A 19,916-nucleotide genomic window follows, 5' to 3' on the forward strand; every position below is an offset into this window, starting at 1 on the left:
GGTGTTTGAAACAATTGTTTTAAGCATATTATTCCATCTCGTGCAGGATAACCTTCCTTAGTCTATCTATGTATCCTGTGTCCTTGGGAAAAATGCTCAATTGAGAAAAGCAATGCTCAACTGAGGAATTTAAAAAAAGCTACTTCAGCAATGTTCAGTAGTAATACAAATCAGTTTCGAGTCCACAATGATCATCTCACATTAAATTACCTAATTTTATAGGATCTGTTAGCTAGAAAGATGTAGTTTTTGTTCAGTGTTCACCATTGAGAGAAAGTGCGTGCGTATGCGCAGAGAAACTTGGCGATCCCTTAAGGATGGATCTGATGTTCTGATGGGATTCATTACAATTGCAAGCGAAAGCAAATGGTTTACAAAACTGCAGGGCCCACAGGAGGGAGAAGCTCTTAATGGGGAAAGCTGTGGTGTTGCTAGGCAACCCGGAGACAGGGAGGAGAGAAGTGATGCAGGATGATTATTATTGGTTGGAAGTGACATCATGGTTCTTTTCACCCCCATAAGGCTCATCACTGCAGAACATGTGAAGGGTGTTGTGGAGAGTTAAGCCTTGGCAATCTGCCACTGAGGAAGAGCTGAGGGATTTTTACGAAGGGACACCACACACCGAGGCGGGGGATGCTCTGCAAATAAGGAGACGACAGTGTGTGGCATGTGCTAAAAATAACACTGAAATTCTGATTAAAGGAAAAAAACAGCGTAGATAGCATCTTTTCCACAAAGCTGTAGAGGACAAGATGTTCAAATACAATCTGTTCCTTCCTGTCCTTCCCAGACACTAACACTACTATGTGTGTTGTTACTACAGTTAAGATGGCACTTTTTATGTTTATTTCTTGGTCATTTTCTGACATGAGGTTATTGAAGTCGAGTGTGTTAGGACAGGTGAAGTCAGAGGGACAAAAAGGTGTGAAGGAGAAGTGCAAATGCACAGATCTGAAGTAGATTAAATGATGAAGGTTTTAGAGTCCAGCTCAGAGTTCCTCCAGTCATTATGTTGAAGTGTCTTTGAAGCATAAAGTAAAGCACTGCATGAAGGTTTGTGTGAATGTGACTTGCAATAAGAAAGTGCTTTGAGTGCTCAGTGAGAGTTGAAAAGCACTATGTAAGTATCAGTCCATTTACTATTTAACAAATCAAGTTTAAAAACAACAAATATGACGCTGCGCCCCTGTCTGCACGTTCTGTGTTTTAAGGCTGCCGCACTATTATACAGAATCACGCTGGGCTTTTAGCAACACACAAATAATCATTAAACAATGCCAGCTTTCCAGTATATCATCGTTTTCATAGTTTTTTCCATGAAAAATCTTGTAGTCTTTGTTGTTGTGAGGGGACCGAGTCACTTAAATCGAGAAAATTATATCGGTTTATTCTTAAAATATTTAGTGTTCTAGGCTATTCATAGTAAAAACTGAGCATCTGATCTAGGATCTCTCTCATATACAGTTGTGGTCAGAAGTTTACATAAATTTGGGCGTGAATGTCGTGGTACTGCGAGCTTTTAATGATTTCTTTGAACTGTTCTTTTTCTAGGGTGGAATGATTGTACAGTATACATTGTTTTAATTTATTTAGGATTTTCTCTAATCTACAGTCTAAAGGGTCAAGATTATGAATGCAGGTTCAAAGGTATACTTGCATTCACCTTAATCTTTTAATAAATGGTGCACAAGGTTCTAAAATGCGTTTAAACTTGACAAGACCAAGGTCTATTAACTTCTTGTTAGTCGTTACGATATATTTTCTCTGTGCCAGCAACAGAATTGTTTGACAGAACTCATCAGATTAAGCAATACTCAGAACAATGAGAAAGTCCAAGGAAATTGGTGAAGACCTAAGAGAAATGTAGATTTACACATTGGGAAAGTCTCTTGGAGCCATTTCTAAACAACTGCAGATTCCGGGATCGTCAGTTGACTCTGTGCCAGGAACCAATTCTGCCAAGAAGACCGGTTAAATATCCACCCAGTATTCTTCTTTATAGCTACCAAGAGCGCCTGGTTGAAGTGCAGTTTGCATTTGATATTACGTATGTTTGACCCTGTGGGAATAAAAAAAAATTATAATCCAAATAAATTCAAACGTGTGCACCCAGTTCATTTTTTTAAGTAGTATGCTGTACAATCACTCCACCCTGGGAAAAGAAATCATAAGTCTAAAATACCTTGACATTCATGCCCTTGAATGTCATGCTATTTTGTGCCCATGACCACAACTGTAGTCAGGCTTCAGGTTCATATCATCACTGCTGACTGATCTGTGCCTACTGGCAAATAAAATGACATTTACCAAAATGAGTGACCGATGTTATCTGTTGTGTGACATTAGCTAAATATTTAAAGATGGTATGGAGACCCAAAAGACATCAAAAGAGTTTATTTGAATTTGTTTCCCCAGAACAAAATAAAATCAGCAGCAAATGATATCTTTAGGATCTGTGTCAGCCCAAAATGTCACAAAGGTTCTTCCTTATTCTTAACTAATCTACATCTGCAGAGAAAGCACAGAGTGTTTTATCTTGTTTATCCCCTGTTAATCACTGCTAATATAGTAATGGCTCAAAACTAGCAAGTCCCCTCTGTTAGTGACACAATCTGAGACTGCTGCAGGAAGTTGTTCGATCAGAACAGTGCTGAGTTTCACTTCTATGTCGTGCGAACTCTTCCGTCACAGCTTCTACCACTGCTCAGTGTGGATAATTCTAAACTGGTGAGGTCATGCAGCTTTAGGTGTAAGCGACAATGCTTGACCCTTTGTTCAAGTGGTTTCTTGTCAGTGGCCTAGTTTAAGAAGGAGATGGGTGATGTTAGTATTCATGTCCCCATCCTGGAAGCCTGCTGAGAAGAGGGATGAGGGAGAGGCCCAGGCTGGGGTGAGAGTCTCTTCTCATGGACCAGCACATGACCAAATGAAGGAAAGGTATTTATTTTGGCACCATATCGGGGGAGGCAGAGCTGCTCCCGAATCTGCAGTAGGTGTCAGCGGGATAGAAGAGGAATGCAGATGAGGAGGACTGGACACATATTTACATGTATACCAGTTGGCTCAAGTGCAAAAGCCTGAACTTGGAGGAGTGCTGCTGTGTGGAGTCATGATAAAGGAATTTAATGTTGGCCAGAGTGCCAGCTGGCAAGCTGTGTCACACTTCAGAGTCTGGATCCTCCAAAAGACGCCCCAAAAGGCCCTCCAGTGGAGTTTGTATTCAAAAGAAATGGTGGGGCCTTACAGGAACCAAAACTTAATGTGTGATCAGGCAAGAGAGATATGCCAGTTTATCTCTAGTTTGGTGCCTTAAAAATGCTGTGTGTAATAGGCTGTCATTTAGAGTGGCATTGCAACAAGGAACAAATACCATACTTAAAGTGATTCAGATCTCAGTTGATAATAAAGCACCCAGGGCTGCTCAGGATACATCAACTGTGCTCTTCAGAAGTCATTCCCTGTCATTCTGGTACAGCGAGTTTGCTCCATAAAGGTAGACAGGATCCACATTCTGTGTGTCATAACAGCTAATTCCTTAAAGGTTGGTAATCAATCCAGCTCATTCCTGTAAGTACAGAACAGAGAATAACCAAAGAGTTTTGTAACAAAGTATAAGCACTCCAGTTAGGTCACTCACATGTGCCGTCGATACTGAATCTGCCCTCAAACTGCCACCATCAGCCAAGTTTTACCTTTTGACCCCAGCCAAGTGATCAAGCAGATGAAAGGTCATATATAACACTGCTACTGCAAACATAGCGGGATTAGCTGTCTCGTCATGTGGTGCAGCTGATGGATTTCAAACTCTGAGAGCAAACAGAAGACAAGGCAATAACAATGTAATCCTATTAAAATAACATTCAAACAGTCATGTTGCGTAACCTGTCATACGATGTTTACTGGCTCGAGTATTGTTTAGGTTTCAGATATGGGGGAAGTGTTGTGCAATATATTTTGTTTAGTAAATGCATAAAAGCATCAGCATTTGGTAAATTTCATAATGGGGGAAACGACAACGATCAGCCAAGATTTTAAAGATTTGATCGGTTATCAGATCAGACGATGAACCTGATGTCAAAGCTGTATTTGCTACAAACACCCATCTTTATCTTTTGTCTGTTTGTGTGTAACAGATTACCAGAGGCTGATGACGGTGGCAGAGAGCATCACAGCCTTAATGTTCCCCTTCCAGTGGCAGCATGTGTACGTTCCCATCCTGCCCGCCTCCCTTCTCCATTTCCTCGATGCTCCTGTGCCGTATCTAATGGGCCTCCACTCCAATGGGCAGGATGACCGCACCAAGCTAGAGCTGCCACAGGAGGTACATTCAGAGAGCAGTGCCTGAGTTACTGAGTGCAAACCTTCGTCATGTCTAATATTTGACTGTGTTACCGCTCCAGAAACCAAATCATTAATTTCATGGTTTTATTTGTTCTTATCTCACAAACTGTGTTGCAGCTTCTGCACTGATTTGATTTGTGCTTTGCTGCTTGATATTTTTATTTCATTTCAGCCTTATGTTGGTGTGATGATGTGTTGTTGCAGTAATAATGCTGCTCAGTATGAGAAAACATAAAAGTTCGTGTTTGGTGCAAAGCATAGACGCGCTAATGCCGTAGCAGTGTGGGTCTTCAGTTGGTCTAGGTGAAGTAGAGCCGTTCGTGACCGGGCTGTGGGATGGCTGAATGATGATCATCCCTTTCACTGATGATTAATATCTTGTAAACAACCAGATTCTGAGTCAGGGCCTTGCGAGAGACTGGTGACTTGTTCAGGGTGTAACCCGCTCATGACCTATGGCAGCTAGGATAGGTTCCTCCCCACCGCAACCCTGAATTGGAAATGAACTGAACTTGAACTAGACGTTTTCTTTGTATAACCTACACAGTGTAGGTATTTCAGAGTCAGTTATTGCTCTCTTGATCGTGTCAGCTTTATATTTTCAGTCATCAGTGACCTTTTTAATTCAGGGGGCTGGAATGTCCAACTGAATGAAATGTATAAAAACAGGATCTATAATATTACAATACTATAACTGTCTGTAAAGCTTTGTTAAATGTAATATAATCATTACTCTGCTATTTCTCTTATTCCAGGCAAACTTGTGTTTTGTGGACATTGATAATCACTTCATTGAACTGCCAGAGGAGTTGCCACAGTTTCCCAACAAACTCGAGTTCATTCAGGAGATCTCCGAGGTGCTCATGTCCTTCGGCGTGTCTCCAGAGGGAAACATTTACTCCAGCGACAGCCAGGCCAAGTACCGGGGCTTCCGAGCAGCTGATATGGTCTCTGACAAGCGTAACGGCAATCTGGCCTCACCCCTCAACTCCTACCTGCTGAGAGAGAATGAGACAATTGCCAGACTGCAGGCTCTGGTCAAGCGTACAGGTGTCAGCTTAGACAAGGTGAGAAATGATGTAATGTCGTTAATTAAAACGGGCTGCAAAAATAACCACGTGTGACTCACTGGGCTTAGTTACATCACCAAGACTGATCATTTAAGTAGGTAAAAATAGGAGCTTTAGATTGGGCACCAGGTCTACGAATATATTTATATTATTGAATTTATTGACAACTGGAAATTCATTTGAGGTGTTTTAATTTTTAGGACAGGAGCTCAGCTTGATTAAAATATTTAACGGTCCTCTTCTTGGTAGAAAAATCATTGCAGTGAAAATACATTTTCTTCTGGAATTAATATATTTCTATAAGTAGGTAATTAACTCTTAGAATTTATATTGATGAGTGAAGTCTGAGTTAAAGTGCATCCATAACCATCCGTTACTAGCAGCATCGTTGCAGTAAGGGACAGCAAACATAAGGGGGCGCCCTCTTACACCACAAACACACGTTTTGTCAGTAGACAAAAGGAGGTGGTTTGCTTTTTAAAATATTTTCTCTTCCTTTTAAATACACCAACTCATTTCTGAGTCGTGTGACTATTTTTCAGCTTTGCGGTACATGAATAAGATGCACTCAGTCTAAAGACTGACGGATGAATTAATGGATGCTTCGAGAAGGCCTCTGTACAGCGTAAGCAGCTTATGCTGTTGTGGGCAACATTAGCTTTCCTTGAATGGATTTGTGCATCGTCAAGGTCTGACCTTACTTATAATTATTCCTATCTAAAGGCACGGCTGAATTCCTATTAAAGAAACAAGGCCCTGATTAAATGGCGTTCCAGGTCACGTCAGTGGATTGGATATTTTCCTGCACAGTGGCAGCCCTGCTCTGTTATTTTAGCTGCCTGGCGCTGGCATCTGTCCAGCTGACATGTTCAGTTAAAATGAGGTCATAAATCAAGACTCATGTCCTTGGCCATCTTTCCCATGACCCTACTTCTTCTTCATCACTATAAATGTGATAAAAGTCACAAGAGGTGACGTGAAAAATAGATGTGCTTCTTTTCTTCATTGAATGAGTGTTTTCCTTTTTTTCGGACCCTTCTTACTTTGTGTTCTTTTGTATTGTAATCGGTCAAAATCAGCATTTACAACAATGTTTCTTAATGTTGATGCACATCAGCTGGAGGTCAGAGAGGATGCCAGCAGCAACAAGGATGGGCGGGTTCAGTGTGATGAGGAAGAGTTGAAAATGCACCAGCTCAACATCCAGGTGCGCGAGGTCTTCGCTAACCGGTTCACCCAGATGTTTGCAGACTATGAGGTGTTTGTCATCCAGCCGAGTCATGACAAAGAGTCCTGGTTCACCAATCGAGACCAGATGCAGAACTTTGACAAGGTAAAGTGGTATAGCTGCTTTGTTAGCAAAGCATAGTAATGATTTAGCATAATATATATGTAATCTTTATATCTTGTACCTGTTGTCTGTGTGCAGGCCTCCTTCCTGTCTGACCAACCAGAACCCTACCTGCCCTTCCTGTCACGTTTCTTGGAGACGCAGATGTTTGCGTCCTTCATCGACAGTAAGATCCTCTGTCACGATGACGAGGAGAAGGAGCACACGCTGAGGGTGTTTGATGCTCGCGTGGATAAGATCCGCATGCTGAACGTGCGCACGCCCACGCTGCGTACTTCTATGTATCAGAAGTGCACAAACATCGAAGAAGCAGGTGAGGAGGAAAAGGAGGAACATTAATCTATATGGTGGGATTGTTTTCAAAGCTCCAAATGTTTTAATTTGGCTCTCTTAACTCTTGATAGGTTTGCACTTAATAAAGTTGCAGGTTATGCATTGAGAATGAACAGCTTCACTGGAGTGTCTTTAATTTAAAACTATTAAAAGAAATGGACCTCTGAATGTTTGTGATTGTAATTAAAGAAGCATTTAAAACCGCAGAACTCAATAATCTGCAGTGCAGTCATGTACGAATCTGACAGACCTCTGGAGGTTTGCTGTCTTTAGTTACCTGACTGGTTGTTGCTGTCTTGCTTGCAGACACCCTGTTTAAAAAGCGTCTTGAAAAAGCTGACTTTATCGCTCCTGGACCTCATGTCATTGAGCCAGAGAAGGCCGAGACCGAATTTCGTAATATTTGTTCTCATTATCTCAACCAATCTAGGGTGGTGGTTCTTTCAATTATGTGTGCAATGTGTTAAGTTAGGTTGGCTCATAGAGGAAGTATAGACTTCCTTTAACCTTGTATTTGGAATAAGTCATACTGGCAGTGGTTTATGCAGGAAAGCTTTTAAAAGCATGGACGGATGCTCTTGCTCATTCTGCTGAGTCTGGAGAATGTGAAAAGAGAAAGGGGTGAATAAGAGATGAAGCAAATGTTACCATGAACTTTTCACATATTACTGTAAAATAAATTCCTCTATGAGATCCTCACTGCATTGCACACATGACAGTTTTTCCAAAGCTTGGTGATCTGTTATTGATTTTTACTGATATAGTTGCAGGAAAAAGTTTTCAAACCCTTTTGAGATATTTGTGCAAGAATTACCCCTTACTGAGTAACTTAGGAAGCTTATTATGAGGTTTAATGTCATGATTTACGTCTGTTTTGCCATCAGTGGACATCAGTGATGGCCAAATTTAATTCAAAAGGACTCAAAGCAGGCTCCAATACATAATCTAAAGTAATGTTTGTCAGTAAATAAAAGACAGTCTCTTTTCCTCGTTTTAATTTTAAATCGGATCAAATTACTCAAAGTATATCTCAAAGGGTTAACAAAGCCTTTCCTGCAGCTATAATGTAACACGTACAGGTTAAAGGGTTGATGATAAATCCTATACAGGAAATTACATTTATGTGAATTCCAACTTCACCCAGCCAGTGTTTTTCCACCGTTTTCATGCTGCGCTTTTGCAGCGTCAAATATCTCACACCCCCTGTTTTTTTTTGTTGTTTTTTTTGGCTTTTGTTTTTTATTGCCATTTGATGGACAACAGGAAGTAGTATTATTTTTCTCTGTTTCTCTAACATCGTGGGAGCTTTTCCTCACACAGCCCATGTGTGTGGGGGGATGTTTTTAATAAAGCATCAAAAAAATCACTGTGTAAAGCTGCATGACTCGGCTGGTTCTTTTGAAGACAACAAAACATCTGCTCTGAGCCTTTTTTCTGTCATTTCTCCTGGTTCTGTGGGTGCTTTTTCTTTTCTTTTCTGCTGTCACCTGGTTTCTAAATTTGAAATGAAAAGTTCTTAGTCATTATCTGAATTTCACAACATAACTTGACAGGGTTGGTATAACAATGAACCTGTTGTATTTACTCCAGTTGTTCCTGGAATTTTGAAGTCAGGATATCCATTAAATCATTTTATTGATGATCTGTTTCCATAAATGGCAAAAAGCTATATCTTTTAGTGATGGGACTGTTTTGTTTTGTTTTTTTAATCTTTTCAATCCTAAATGATTTTTTTTGTATTAGATGCTGGAATAACTTAACTAAAATTCTTCACCGGATCATCTTTTAAATTCAAGAGTAAGATGGAAAGAAGACATTTAATCAAACGCACACATCTCAGCAGTAAAAGTAGGGTGACTTTGAAACATGATGATATAATCCCTCTGCTGACTTGTGTACCCCTCACACACCTCCACAGAGAAAGCCATTGAGATGAGAGTCTCAAAGATCGACCACACTGCCCTGCACCCCCACCTGCTGGACATGAAGATCGGCCAGGGGCGCTACGAGCAGGGCTTCTTCCCCCGACTGCAGTCTGATGTGCTCTCCACTGGACCCACCAGCAACAAGTGAGTATTTGTAGCTCACTACTGTCTCTGTCCTCTTGTGATTAGTGTATATTTGAAATGAACCTTTGATGTGTGGGTTTGATGGCTGTTTTACATTTGTTTCTTTTTCTGTGTTACAGATGGGCCAAGAGGAGCGCTCCGGCTCAGTGGAGGAGGAGGGATCGGCAGAAGCAGCACGCTGAGCACCTTTATTTAGACAATGACCAGAGAGAGGTGAGAGCGCCCCCACAGTGTTTTCTTTCATCAGCTCCTTCACACAGATGGACTGCTTGAGCTTTGATGTCATTTTGCATGATCTCTTGTCTGTTTGCTCTTCCCATCAATGTCTGCTCTTACACCTGTTCTCACACATTTCATTTCTTTTCTTTTTCTGCTTGCCTTACACTCACGCCCTCACACTCGCAGCATGTAGAGTGTTTGTTTCCGGAGCTCCAGCTCCTGCTGTTTCTTGACTACTACTGGCTCTCGCAGTCCTTCAAGCCCTGTCTAAAGTCGGTGACTGTGGACGTGGTATGTGTTGGTTGTCCGTAGAGCGCAGTACCTGTCCACGCATGTGGTCTTTTCCTCCACGTACAGCAGCTGAGATTTGTTTGAGTATCACTGTTACTTTTGTGTGTGTCAGGTGTGGGTTTAGGAGGTGGAACTGATAAGCAGTGACGTAATTAAAATGCAGCTTCATTTTATCAGTTTTCTCCAAAATTGTGACCTATCTTGATCCTTGTAGTTTAAACTGTAGGACGTGCTTCGATTTAATATTCCCATACAGAGCGACACCAGCTCTGTCTAACCACAGAGCTGTTTGTTGTAGATGTAGTGACATGCGCACACGTTATTGTACTCGCTAACTAAATCCTGTCTGTCTTTCATCAGAAATACATCCAGGAAGCCAGAAACTTGGGCACAACCATCAGACAGCCTAAACTGTCCAACCTGTCACCGTCTGTCATCGCTCAGACTAACTGGAAATTTGTTGAAGGATTGCTAAAGGAGTGCAGGAACAAGGTTTGCCTATCACCAGTTTTTGGTTTCACAGATTAAAACTCATCACGTATAAAACTCGGTTATGATTGAAGTTTGGGATGAAGCTCTCTTTGGCTACTTTAACGCTCTTTAAATGCTGTTAATGCAGTGTTATTTAGAGTTATGACCAATTTTCAAAACATAAAAACCCCCAAAATAAAGCATTTTCTACCTACACGAATCGTCTGTTTTTAAGGTATTTCTTTCGGCTGCTCAGAAACAAATATTAGGTTTGAATTGTTGTCTCTCTGTAGACCAAACGTATGCTGGTAGAGAAGATGGGGCGTGAGGCTGTGGAGTTGGGCCACGGAGAGGTCAGCATCACCGGTGTTGAGGAAAACACCCTGATTGCAAGTCTCTGTGACCTGCTGGAGAGGATCTGGAGCCACGGGCTGCAGGTTAAACAGGTCAGGAAAGAAAACGAAATGACTGCAGTCAGCATGCACACCCGTTTTAACATACAGTGCTCTCGGGGGAAGTGTAGCACTAATGCCGGTTTTCTCTCTTTCTTTTAAGGGTAAATCTGCCTTGTGGTCCCACCTGCTGCACTACCAGGACAGCAAAGAGAAGAAAAATGCAACCCCAGGTAGTTTAGGGCCTCCAGGTAAGAACAAAAATCCTTTCAGCTGATGATCGCAGTCATTTAACAAACCGATGGCTTCTGCTTCAGTTACGCTTCTTTCTTTTACTCCAGGGTTCATTCATGACACCGAGAGACGTAAATCTGACGGCGGCGGATCGGTTATGCCTCCCCTGAAAATCTCCCTGATCCAGGACATGAGGTGAGGCATCTGCTGAAATGTGCACCTCAGCGAAGGAATAAAAGAGGAATGAAATCATTTCATGCTCAAAGTACTCAAAGATGTTCTGGAAATGGGCACCTTCAGACCAATGTATTTTAGACTGATACTGCCCCCCTGTGGTAGACCATTGAACGCAATATTGTTATTATATCCCTATCATAATAATCTGGGCTGATCCTGTGTATCCTCATGCGTCCAAAATTCCAATATCCTGAAATAAGACACACATAAAACTTGCGGATTTCACTGTGGGTTACATTATTACTATAGTCTCTCCAAACAAAATACTATAAAACCAGCAGTATTTGCAGGAATACCATTAGTTTAATATAATAGCATTTATATTTAGAGAAGGATTTTCTTATGACTTTTACGATATAAACAAAAGCATGAAGTAATTCTGCTTAAATGCTGTGATGTTATTTTTCTAATCAGAATTTATTTATTTATTTTTTAATTCCTACCACTGCACTGAACATCCAGATCCACCTCTGCTATGCATATTATAACTGTATGTTTTAGTTAATGATAATAATAACAAAATAAAGATAATTTGTAAGCTGTTAGAAAAATCCAGGATTGCAAAGGTCCAGAAAAAGGCAGTACAGAAACATTCAAATAAAGGACAAAATTAAATAAAATAACCTATAAATATGCATCCCACATAATTATACAGTTCATATATACATGTGTAGACTCTCATATTTAAAAACAAAAAAGGCATAAAGGTGAGTATTTTGTCCGTAGTAGTCGTGTTATACAAAAAGCAGTTTCACCTTTGTGGAGCCCGTGAGATATGCGACTGCATAGATGGAGAGAGGACACGACATACAGGAAAAACCCTCACTGATCACCATCCCAGACCCTCAGGCAAGCCTTGTTGCCCCAATTTGATCAAAATGTTGTCATCCGGTCTATTATTTTTAAAAGCCAAGAGTTTTAACATCATCGACAGCTCTATATCTACATGCTTCAACATGCATGTATGTGTGTGTCTGCATCACTTTCGTCATGTTTACCCACCATAACCAGCCAGGGTTGAGGAGTCTGGGGTTGCGTTGTTTGAAGACGACACAGTGTAAGTGTATGTGTAACAGCGTGTTACTTCCAGCCTAATTACCAGACCCCCCGCCAGTCTGACTGAGTGGAAAGGAGAGGAGGGGTCAACTTGGGGCACAAACATGCAGCTCGACTCCGCACTGGTGGACGGACCCTCCTCCGCATTCACGTAAACGTCTGACGGCACAGACACGGTGGCAAAGAGGCAACCACCATCATAATACTTTATTTAATCCTAACAGGGAGTTAATCTCACATTTTTAAAGCTTCGCGTGTGTTGCAGTGCGTTAATAATAACATTTCATGTAATAGGTGTTTCCCACTGTTGCTATGGCGATAACGAGCACAGAAAACTGGGTTACTTGACGTGATTGGGCGTGGAGGGTGGAGACGGGGAGGGGGATGGAAGGTGGAGAAGAAGCGCGTATGGCACAGGTGGAGTGGAAGGAAATGTGTCTGGACGTCAGAGACGTGATAGTGGCTCGGAGCGATGGCGCGGGGGCGAGACGGCCACGGCGGAAACATCACATGGGGCGAACAGAGACAGACTTCGGTCTGTGTGTAACAGCATCAGTTACAGTTTTATTTACACAGAGCCAGGTCACAGCATCTCAGGACACTTTGTATTTAATTATCTGTCAGACTGGGACAGGCAATGCTGAAATTTCTTCAAATTTTATTTTTTTAGTTAATTAATACAGCCTTTTCATTTGTCAGTTTCTTACAATGTTGATAGTTTAATATTCTTTTAGGGTGCTGAAGCTTTTTAAACATCAACATTTGTTTATATCTGCTTCTTTGAGTTGAATTGTTGAATCTGAATCTCTTTAAGAAGATTCTGCATATAAATGTGCAACAACTACGTGAGTGTGAACTTTGGCTACATACAATCAAAAGGTCTGTACAGAGAGCAAGAATGCATTTCTAAAAATGCTATTGTGTATTAGCTATTTAGCTTTCTATTCACTTAAAAAAAAAGAAAAAAAAAGAAAAAAGGTTTTCATATAAAGAAATAACTGGAAACATGATTGGACTGAGCAGGAGGTCTTCGGCCTGATATAAAGTATCTCTTATCTGGAAAATATTTAGCTACACCAGGAGCCTGGAAACATTTGTCCATTGCCCCCAGACAGTAAATCATCAGGCGATGGCAGCTTGGTTTCCAGATTGGCGGAAATTAATTTAAGTTTACACAGTTAAATTTAGACAACACACTTGTGTGTTCACCTGTATAAATCCGTTCATATCACCTTGGTTGTTCCACTGAGAGCAAACAAAATATATTCATGTCAGATATCAGACTTTTTAGTTCTTCTTCACTCTTTATGTGCTTACATGCCACTCTGCATTTAATCATGAATTATTATTCATCTCTGACTCTCTTCGTCCTCTCACTCCAAACCTGTCACAGCAGATGGCTGCCCTTGCCTGTGCCTGGTTCTGCTGGAGGTTTTTTTCCTGTTAAAAGGGAGTTCTTTCTTCCCACTGTCCTCAAAGTGCTTGTTCATTGGGATTGTTTGATGGTTGGGGCTTTCTCTGTATTATTGTAAGGTATTTATCTTACAATATAAAGCACCTTGAGGAGACTTCTGTTGTGATTTGGTTCTATATGAATAAAATTGACTGGAATTGTTGATAATATGTTGAAGTATTGTCTATACTTGCACTTCTGTGACACTGCAGGAATCTAATTTTTCTATGTCTGATATCTAGCATCAGTTCTTCCTCCCTCTAATCTCTAAATCTGTTGTTATTTTTTATTTGCAGGCACATTCAGAACATAAGCGAGATTAAGACAGATGTGGGCAAGGCCCGAGCCTGGGTTCGCCTCTCTATGGAGAAGAAGCTCCTTTCCAGACACCTGAAGCAGCTGCTTTCAGATCACGAGCTTACAAAGTGAGCAAAAGGACACAAACAGCAGAGTTTATATGTGCTTCCATTTATCGCAGGGTCACTATTTGTCTGAACAACTGCAATAAGTCACGCTGATGCAGATTAAAGATCTTTGGATTTGTTTTTCTTCCTGCTGTGTGTGCTCATCTGACCTTCTTTCTTTGTTTTGTGAAGCAATGTCTGTGTCATATGAAATGAAGATGTGATCTAACCATTTATAATGCATTAAGTCTCTTGAAATTTCAGAGCATCATGCTATAGTTCCTCTCTACATAAATAATTCACAGTTTTCTTCATAATTGATATCTGAGTACTAAAGTGGGTCAGGGGATTTCTGTCTGCCTTTTATTGACCTTACAGTGGTATTTATTTCACCTAATGCTAAACAGTGTGCACTTTGTCATCCATTTACCACAAAAATGATCATGTCTTATGCTTCTTGTATATACCAAGGCATTATTATATTTTAATTGTAATCGTAGCAGAAACAATTTAATTTCTCTAACAATCTTCTTCTTTTTAGGAAGCTATACAAGCGCTACGCCTTCCTGCGCTGTGACGATGAGAAGGAGCAATTTCTTTACCACCTCCTGTCCTTTAATGCTGTGGATTACTTCTGTTTCACCAACGTCTTCACAACCATCAGTGAGCCTGACCCTGTCTCCATGAACAACCAGCTTTTCTGGATTTCAGTTCATTGTGTAACCTTTGTTTTCCCTCTGCCTCTCAGTGATCCCCTACCACGTGGTGGTTGTTCCGAGTAAGAAGTTGGGTGGCTCCATGTTCACAGCCAACCCTTGGGTGTGTGTTTCTGGTGAGCTGGCGGAGACCGGAGTCCTGCAGGTCCCCAGAAATACTCTGGAGATTACTTTTGAGGTTGGTATTAATTCTCATATAAAGGCTAATTCCACCGCATTACAACTGGGTTCTTAATTGGATAATATAGTAAGTAAATTTGCAAAAAAGTAAGTGTTGCAATTAGGGAAGAAAGCAGCACAGATGGAAAGAAATATAACTCTGTTACTAACCATATTATCTAAATCGATGGTTATCAAATTTGGACCCCAGGGACTTGATATCGGCTGATATCTGCAAGCAATAGCTGAAGGGTCCACAAAGTAATCCACTTATAATAAAACAGTGGTCTATCATTAAAAAGTGCATGTATACAAATGTGAACCGCACTAATAAAACAGTTATTGCTCTCTCTAGTAGAAGCTGACCATCTGTCATAAATAACTCATCAAATGTCATTTCTCCCAAACTGTTCTAAGTGCTGTGTAGCCTGAGTAATTGGCAGCAAGCATGTGACTCAAAGGCAAACCAGCTTTATCTGGATTACAATGATGAGTCCCTAGAAACTCTCCCTGATGAAAGACCCTGGGCACACAAACTCTGAGACTTCTGATTTAAATTGCTTACTCTAGGAAAAATGTCCAGTTTCACAGCACTTCATGCTAAAATCAATCAGTTGTGCTGCTGGATGAGTTGCACAGGTAACAATTTGACTGCCGTCATTGTTTTCTCTGCCGCACTGTTTTGGTGAAATGGTGTTTTGTTTCAAACGTTTCTCCTCCAACTGTGCAAAGAAGCCAGAGATGTAAACACAGAGTTGTTCAGCTCCACTTCAATAAAGATGGACACAGGAAATATTTCATACCTCGTGCAATAACTTTTCACATGCAACACGTTTTTCTAGCAAAGAATTATCTGCTCTCTCATCTCGTTAGCTATATTTCAACCCTGCACTGTGTACTACAATTTACACTCTCTGTATACTCAGTCACTTTAATGCCACCTGACATTTGCTGTGCTTGTTTTTATTATATTTAGCAAGCGATTTTTATTCTGATTGATTTTTTTTTTATTTATATTTTTAAGCTTATTTACTTTATTGTATTATATTCAGCTTTTTTATTTAGAATTTTACTTCTTCACCTCCTGTATTGTAGTCACACCTTGCCTAGTACTAGTCGAACACCCTTTTGTCTGCAAGACTGTCTTTAATCTTCATGGTATAAATTTCAACAAGGTGCTAAAAACATTCCTCGGAGATTTTCCTCCATTATGACGTGATAGCATCACACGGTTGCTGCGGATTAGTCAGCTGCACATCTCTGATGTGAATCTCTCGTTCCACCACACCCCATATTTGATTGAGATCTGGTGACTGTGGAGGCCGTTTGAGTAGTCAGTTTAAGTGCATTTTACAACACAGTGGTCCCTCGTTTATTGCGGGAGTTACGTTCTAAAAATAACCCGCGATAGGTGAAATCTGTGAAGTAGCCAACTTTATTTTTTTAAATTGTTATAGATGTTTTAAGGCTGTAAAACCCCTCACTACCGCAGGTGCCTTTGACGGTGCAAAACGTTTCATTGACATTGTTGTGTATGTTGGGGAGAACACTTACAAACATACAGTACAGCACTTCAGAGTAACACTGCCAGCGATCGAAGATTTATGTAAATTTGACAAGCTGAACGCATTCTGTACTGTAAAGGAGACGTGGCACAGAGGAGACTGATTAAAAATGTGCTGTAAAAAAATTAAAAAGCATGCAAATTGCACACAAAAAAACAAATCTGCCAAACGGCGAGGCCGCAAAAGGTGAACAGTGTTATAGTGAGGGATCACTGTACACACTTGGTATCGGGGTCAAGATAGAAAATATCCTTCTAACTATTATACCACCGCCAGCAGCCTGAACCACTGATACAAGTTTGGATGGATCCATGCTTTCATGTTGCTCATGTCGAATTCTGACCCTACCATTTGAATATTGCAGCAAAAGACTCGTCAGACCAGGCAACATTTTTCCATTCTTTTGTTGTCTTCTGCTGCTGGAGCCCATCTGCTTCACAGTTCGACATGTTGTACGTCCAAAAATCACTCGTCTGCATACCTTTGTTGTAAAAATATCACTATATGACTTATTAATTCCTCCTTCTCACCTCAAATCCGTCCGGCCATTCTCCTCTGACCTCTGGGGTCAACAAGGCTTTTTCACCCACAGAACTGGTGCTCACTCAGTAGTCTCTCTTTTTCAGACCTGTGCTCTAAACCTTAGGTTGTTTAAGAATAACCGATCTAGTAGATCAGTTTCTGATATGCTCAGGCCAGCAGAAGTCTCTTAAATCATCTTTTTAGCAAATTCTAATGCTCAGTTTTAATCTTGACCATGTTTACTTGCCTGAAAGCATTGAGTTGCTGCCATATGATACTTGGATATTTGCATTAACAAGAAGTTCTACAGGTGTAGCTAACAAAGTGTGTATCATTGAGTTATTTTGGATTATTTAAAGTGGTTTGATATATATTCTATTTAATGTTCTGGCTTCTCTAACACAGGAATTTCACGTCTTCTGGAAAAAAGATTGTGTATCTTATCTTCGAAACTCTGTAGTCTAAATGTGATTTTTGGTTGTTGTTTTTTTTTGTTTGGGTGTTTGACATTAATCTGGGTCCTTCTGTCTCAGTGCCAGAACCTGGGCAAACTCACCACAGTGCAGATGGGTCATGATAACACAGGACTCTATGCGAAGTGGCTGGTGGAGTGTGTTGTGGTCCGCAACGAGATCACGGGGCACACTTACAAGTAAGCATTACCGCCTGGTGTAAAAATGAACCCGATACCGATTTGGCCAGTTGGTTGTCAAAAAATCAACTTGGCGTGCTCATCTCGCAGGTTTCCGTGCGGCCGCTGGTTGGGGAAGGGCGTGGATGACGGCAGCCTGGAGAGGATCCTGGTGGGAGAGCTGATGACCCCCAGCTCGGAGAACGATGAACGAATGTGCCGCACACCCCCCATGCAGCAGTCCCCGGGAATGATGAGGAGATTTGTTACCATCTCGCCAAACAGCAAACCAAGTGAGTTTGTAGAGCGTTTTGTTCTACAAAGAACAAAAAAAAAAAACCTTTGATGTGGGATTTAGCTGTTCCTCACCTGCTAATGATTAAAACCTTGCCTTAAAAAAAGAAACGACCCAAAAACGCCTGAACGAGAAAACACAACGACAAATTGTTTTAAACCTGGATTGGGAGTTACCGTCATGTGTCTGCTTGTGTTGTCTCTCAGTATCTTTGTTGAACTTTTTTTTTTTTTTTTCTCTTTCTTTCATCCAGAGCTAAACACAGGTCAGATCCAGGAGGGAGTGGGAGAGGCCATCAATGGGATTGTAAAGCACTTCCACAAGCCAGAGAAGGAGGTGAGAGACGGCAGTCTAGACAGGCCCAAACATGTACTTCTATTATTCATCACAAATGGGGGGAAAAAAGCAGCCGTCTGCTCCGGTGGCCCCAGCCCCCCTCAGTAACTGTTCTGCCTGTATTATAGTTCAAATATAACAAAGAGGGATTTGTGCTGTTTTTTTTTTAATGATCTTATTTAGCTTGTTATTATTATTATTTTGACCTAGAGTGCTGTCTGTTAATTTTCCTCTTCTGGAGGAACTAAAATAGAACTTGAATGTTGATAATTATTACATACTCGGGCAGGTGGAGAAGGAGAACTGCAATTGAAGATTTTTAAAGTGTGTTGTAACTTAGCTGCTGATTACAGGCTTTAAAAGTCATTCATTATAGTTTCAAAGGATTTTTTACTGGGAATTCCCCTTCACTTTTGCTCTACCTCCTTAACACACCAACAGAACAATAACGTTGAAGTCTGCTTTGTATTTTCCCGTGTGTCCTACTATACTGTGTGTGTGTGTATATGGTCTCTTAGTTTAATGATGATTTAAATGTTTTGGAGTTCTCATTCATTTAAATATGACCACAGAGAAAGCTGTGGAGTAATGATCCTTTCCATTGTCTGTTCCTGCAACATATTTGGAAGGTGGTTTGGCATTTTAATGGGATAGCTGATCCATTAAATTGGCATTTTCAGGAAAAAAAAGTCAGCAATTTTGAGGCAACTTGAAATGAGCTCTAAATGCATGCATGTATTTTTGCTCTCTCCACAGAGAGGCAGCCTGACCCTCCTGCTCTGTGGGGAGTACGGCCTCGTCTGGGCTCTGGAGCAAGTTTTCCAGCACGGTTTCAAATCACCGCGACTCTTTAAAAATGTCTTCATCTGGGACTTTTTGGGTAAGGACTCAAGCTTGTACTTGCATCCTGCATAACTGAATGACAAACGGTAAAAAGCCTGTGTCCCAATAAAGAACAACAACCAACTGCAGTAATCTGCAAAGTACATTGTGGTGTACGAGTACTTTGGAAATGTCTGATGTTGATCGATTGTTACTCTATTGAAAAATGCTTTAATTTCAAAGAGGCCTCACATTTTTTTTTTTTTTTTTTTTTTTTTTTGTTAAAGTAGACCAATGTTTTGCTGTTACCTCTCAGGTGTAGTGTGTGTTTTAAATACTGTTAAAAACTGTTAACTGAGTGGTCTTCTTTGTTTTACAAAAAAAAAAAACCACAGAAAAGGCACAAGTCTACTTTGAAAGTGCTGAGCAGCGTGAGGTGACCCCGGATGAAAACTGGCAAACCAGAGTGCGCCACTTCTGCCGCTTCATGCGCGCCATCAACAACGCTCCCAGAAACATCGGCAAGGACGGGAAGTTCCAAATGCTCGTCTGTCTGGGCGCAAGGTAGGAAGGACCACGTATGCTGCTAATGTTTCATCTAAAAAGAGATAACACACATTAATTAATAAGAGTAATTGGGCCCATCGACATGTGACTGTGCCAAAATTAGAGAGGTTATGTTAGTTTGGCTTGTTAGCGTGTATAAGCGTTAAAAGAAAACATCCACACAAAAGATGAGATGAAAAAGTCCATAAACTAAATAAAAGACTCAATAAACATTTAGAACACTGTTAATATTCTTGTGGACAAAAAGGAAGTTGAGTGTTCAAAGTGGATGCAATAAAACTTCTTAGTGAAGCTCGAGACATAAAACAGTCTTTGCTGATACACTGATGTCAGGTTTTAAGCATAGTGTAATGTAGTTTGCTTTTATTTCACCACAGCT

At 40.7% G+C, this 19,916-nt stretch overlaps 1 protein-coding gene across 4 annotated transcripts in view; it reads left to right on the forward strand.

The window, feature by feature from the left end:
- The window catches only part of dennd5a (DENN/MADD domain containing 5A), a 33,846-nt gene that overhangs the window by 12,349 nt on the left and 1,581 nt on the right, over positions 1–19,916 (forward strand). For 2 of the 4 annotated variants that reach the window (XM_040010863.1, XM_040010864.1), the window contains 19 exons: positions 4,137–4,324; positions 5,100–5,411; positions 6,532–6,747; positions 6,844–7,078; positions 7,405–7,494; positions 9,017–9,167; positions 9,287–9,380; positions 10,038–10,169; positions 10,442–10,594; positions 10,704–10,791; positions 10,882–10,969; positions 13,817–13,945; positions 14,466–14,587; positions 14,673–14,818; positions 17,420–17,538; positions 17,629–17,810; positions 18,066–18,148; positions 18,905–19,028; positions 19,366–19,534. In XM_040010863.1, the coding sequence (XP_039866797.1) occupies positions 4,137–4,324; positions 5,100–5,411; positions 6,532–6,747; positions 6,844–7,078; positions 7,405–7,494; positions 9,017–9,167; positions 9,287–9,380; positions 10,038–10,169; positions 10,442–10,594; positions 10,704–10,791; positions 10,882–10,969; positions 13,817–13,945; positions 14,466–14,587; positions 14,673–14,818; positions 17,420–17,538; positions 17,629–17,810; positions 18,066–18,148; positions 18,905–19,028; positions 19,366–19,534 (2,821 nt within the window). The remainder of the gene's footprint in view (positions 1–4,136; positions 4,325–5,099; positions 5,412–6,531; positions 6,748–6,843; positions 7,079–7,404; positions 7,495–9,016; positions 9,168–9,286; positions 9,381–10,037; positions 10,170–10,441; positions 10,595–10,703; positions 10,792–10,881; positions 10,970–13,816; positions 13,946–14,465; positions 14,588–14,672; positions 14,819–17,419; positions 17,539–17,628; positions 17,811–18,065; positions 18,149–18,904; positions 19,029–19,365; positions 19,535–19,916) is intronic. The other 2 variants (XM_040010865.1, XM_040010866.1) reach the window with 1 other exon arrangement.

Source organism: Simochromis diagramma, unplaced genomic scaffold, assembly GCF_900408965.1.
Source record: "Simochromis diagramma unplaced genomic scaffold, fSimDia1.1 OVJJ01000603.1, whole genome shotgun sequence".
NCBI classification, from domain to species: Eukaryota; Metazoa; Chordata; class Actinopteri; order Cichliformes; family Cichlidae; genus Simochromis; species Simochromis diagramma.